The sequence below is a fragment of the Fulmarus glacialis genome, unplaced genomic scaffold (assembly GCF_000690835.1).
Source record: "Fulmarus glacialis isolate BGI_N327 unplaced genomic scaffold, ASM69083v1 scaffold17540, whole genome shotgun sequence".
Lineage (NCBI taxonomy): Eukaryota > Metazoa > Chordata > Aves > Procellariiformes > Procellariidae > Fulmarus > Fulmarus glacialis.
The window spans coordinates 47,595-50,757 of NW_009187287.1; the positions used below are offsets into that span (position 1 = coordinate 47,595).

General features: G+C 43.2%; 1 protein-coding gene across 1 annotated transcript in view; it reads left to right on the forward strand.

Annotated features, from left to right (window-relative positions):
- GTF2E1 (general transcription factor IIE, polypeptide 1, alpha 56kDa) overlaps window positions 1–1,140 on the forward strand; it is a gene marked incomplete at its 3' end in the record, with an annotated part of 40,826 nt that extends 39,686 nt beyond the window's left edge. The window contains exon 3 of the mRNA XM_009574649.1: window positions 893–1,140. Coding sequence (XP_009572944.1) covers window positions 893–1,140 — 248 coding nt within the window. The remainder of the gene's footprint in view (window positions 1–892) is intronic.
- Window positions 1,141–3,163: the final 2,023 nt, after the last annotated feature.

A 3,163-nucleotide genomic window follows, 5' to 3' on the forward strand; every position in this document is an offset into this window, starting at 1 on the left:
TCTTTTCTCCATCAGTCTCCTGAGCTAGAAGGGAGCCTGGAGGAAAATGTGCTGGCTGCAGCTCCCCTCAGAAAACAAAGGAGGGCTAGGCTTTGACTGCGGTACCCTTCACATCAGCCATCGCCTTTCTTTCTCCAGCTTTTCCACGATGAAGACAGTTCTGTCTTGCCTCCTCTCACACACCATCACCACACAAAGTCCTTTGCCCAGCCCTAGTCCTCTGGTTTGAAAGTGCCCGCTCATCTTTTCTTCTCTTCTGCCTGGACTCCTCAGTTCTCCCAAGGCTGTGTCTGTGGATAGTACAGATCTCCTGTGTAACATAGATGTGACTTACCATGGGCGCATTGTCACGCACAATTCAAGCAAAGGTTTGAACTGTGTTTTTCATGGTGAGTTAACTCCTTCACGAGTCCTAGGATTAATAATGGTTCACAGATCTGAGCATGCTGGGTCTCTGGGCCTATCATCTGACTTGTTCAGTGCTTTTTTTTATGCAGTATAGGGTTGCTGTGAAAAGGCCAAAAAGAGACTTTTCCAAATACTAGATTACTGTTCAACTATGTTTTACTGCTGTGACACTTACTTCAGGGTATTCTGGGATTTTATGTTTGTTTTTACATGAGTGCATCAGCAGCTTTAGTGCTGTCTCTTCTTTTCAGTGTCTGTTGTGGAAGTTGCCATGGCCTCATGTAGGGTTTCCCATTAGAGACCCCCAAGTTCCCCAAACCAGCAAGCTGGTGTAGAAATTCCTGGCACTACGTGTTAGAAATCAGAATGCAAGTTCTCGGTGCAGATCGTGGGAGATAACTAATCATAGTTTAAGTGTTGCAATGCTGGCTGAGGAAAGGCTTGTTCTGAGTGCTCTGGTTTTATCTCTTTGACTTTTACGTAGCAAGGAGCGTGCAGCTGGTACTGGTTCAGGGGCAGCAGCTGGCCTTGCAGGTGGACACCATCGGGAAGCATGGACTACAAAAGGACCATCGTATGAGGACTTGTATACCCAGAACGTTGTCATCAGCATGGAGGACCAGGAGGATCTTAACCGGTCTGCAAGCGAAGGAAAGCCGGCCAGAGAGAGACCAATTTGGCTACGGGAGAGCACAGTGCAAGGGGCTTATGACCCTGATGAAATCAAAGATGGTAAGAAAATTCAGAGCAGAAGTACTGCTCTGCTTATATGATGCTCTTAGAGTGCTGTCAAAAATACGTTCCCTTGTGTGCGTACAGCTGCTGTTCCCTAAAAACCTCTGCTGTGCAAAGCACCTGTGTGTAGGTAGATGTAAAAAATCCTGGTTTATTAGATCCAGGATTGAAATCTAGGTCAGTAAAGCTGAGTTACCCACAAAATTGTTTGTGCTTCTAAAATATTAATTATCTGTTACGTCTTCCACCTTGAGAGTTTATTGCTTTTGGACGAAGGTCTTTCAGTCTCATCTAGAAAGCTGCTCTGCTGTGCAAAGCACCTGTGTGTAGGTAGATGTAAAAAATCCTGGTTTATTAGATCCAGGATTGAAATCTAGGTCAGTAAAGCTGAGTTACCCACAAAATTGTTTGTGCTTCTAAAATATTAATTATCTGTTACGTCTTCCACCTTGAGAGTTTATTGCTTTTGGACGAAGGTCTTTCAGTCTCATCTAGAAAGCTGCCCCCCTAATAGGTCATTGCTGAAAAATAACATTTATTAACATTCGGCCACTGAAGCCTACCAAATCTACCAGCAGTGGTTTTGTGCTCCCAGCCGCCTTCTTGCCAATTGTTTTTCAAAATATGTTTTACGTGAAGAATATGTCAGAAATAAAACTTCTGGAAGTACAGTAGGAAGGTCTGTCACCATGGCAGGTAAGTCTTTATTGCTTTCTGTTTGTTTCTCATTATCTTTGCTTTTATTTTCATTCATGTTGGGGTCAGGTTGTCCATAGACAATAGTCAAGACCTTGTAGCCACTAGGAGAAACATTCTGCTTTGGTAAGTAAGCTTTTTAAGCTTACACACTAAAAATAGGAAGGAGACCTTTTATGATTTCTACAAGAGTGAATCAATAGATGCAGTCTTCCAAGTCATTTGAAGATTATAGAATGAAACTGTTGATGCCCTAGGAAGAGAAGATGGCAAAAGGGAGTCACAGGTGTAAGCATGAGACCCTGGAACCAGTGCAATGCTGAGGAGAGGAGTGTAGTATGTAGGTATAGCAGAAGTGAAGAAAATGGATGTGAAATAATGGTCAGAAGATATCTAATGATCTTGTTTGCATGTAACGCCTTTCAAGCATACGGATCCCAAAACTTTTTCCAAATAGATTAAACAAAGTGAGGTGATTGAAACAACCTCCTTCTGCAGTCTGTAGCAGATGTTGTTGTTACTCACCAGCCATGGTGAGTTCTCACCCTGTTTTTCTGCTAGACATTCAATTCACCTGTAGTTTTAAGTTGGTTCCTTGAGATGACTTTTGGTGTACACAGCATACATGTTTCTCAGATGCCACTGAAAGACATGGAGGGGAAGTATATCTCCTTACAGCACGATGGCATCACTGCTTAACCTCCACCACTACTGGAGATTGAAGAGGGGACTTGTGGAAATAGCCTGAAATTGCTGCTGCAACACTTTTCTGTAGCTCTTGGATGACATAAACAGGGAGGAGGGAAACTTGGGACTGTTGACAGAAAAGATTCACTGCTTGGATCTGGCAGGAACAGTTCTCGCAAGCAAGAGACAGCCCCGCTCCTGAGCCACAAAGTCAGACTTTGTGGAGCTACCCCAGGCTGTGGTCACTTCACAGCTCTCAATGTGATGAGCTACAGTATTATCTCGCAGAGATGCTCTCCAATAGCCTCTTATGCTCTGCAGTCACAAGCAACAAGCTGAGCACAATGCTGCCAATACAAAGCCTTCATTCTTCCTTTCTTTCAAGAATTTTGCCAGTGCATTAATAATAGTAGTTGCAGCCATCATTACAACTTCATTTACAATAAAAACATGAGTCCAATGAAGTTAGGGCTGCGTCTTTTGGCCTTTATTTTACCACAGGAAGGGAGTGACCACAAACTCCCTTGGCTTTTAGTGCTAAATGCAGAACTTACTTCCTTAGTTCACCTGTTCCTCAGCATTTTTTTCATCTCAAGTTGACAAAAGTAACCAGTGCGTTTTTGACTGTTGTGGTTTA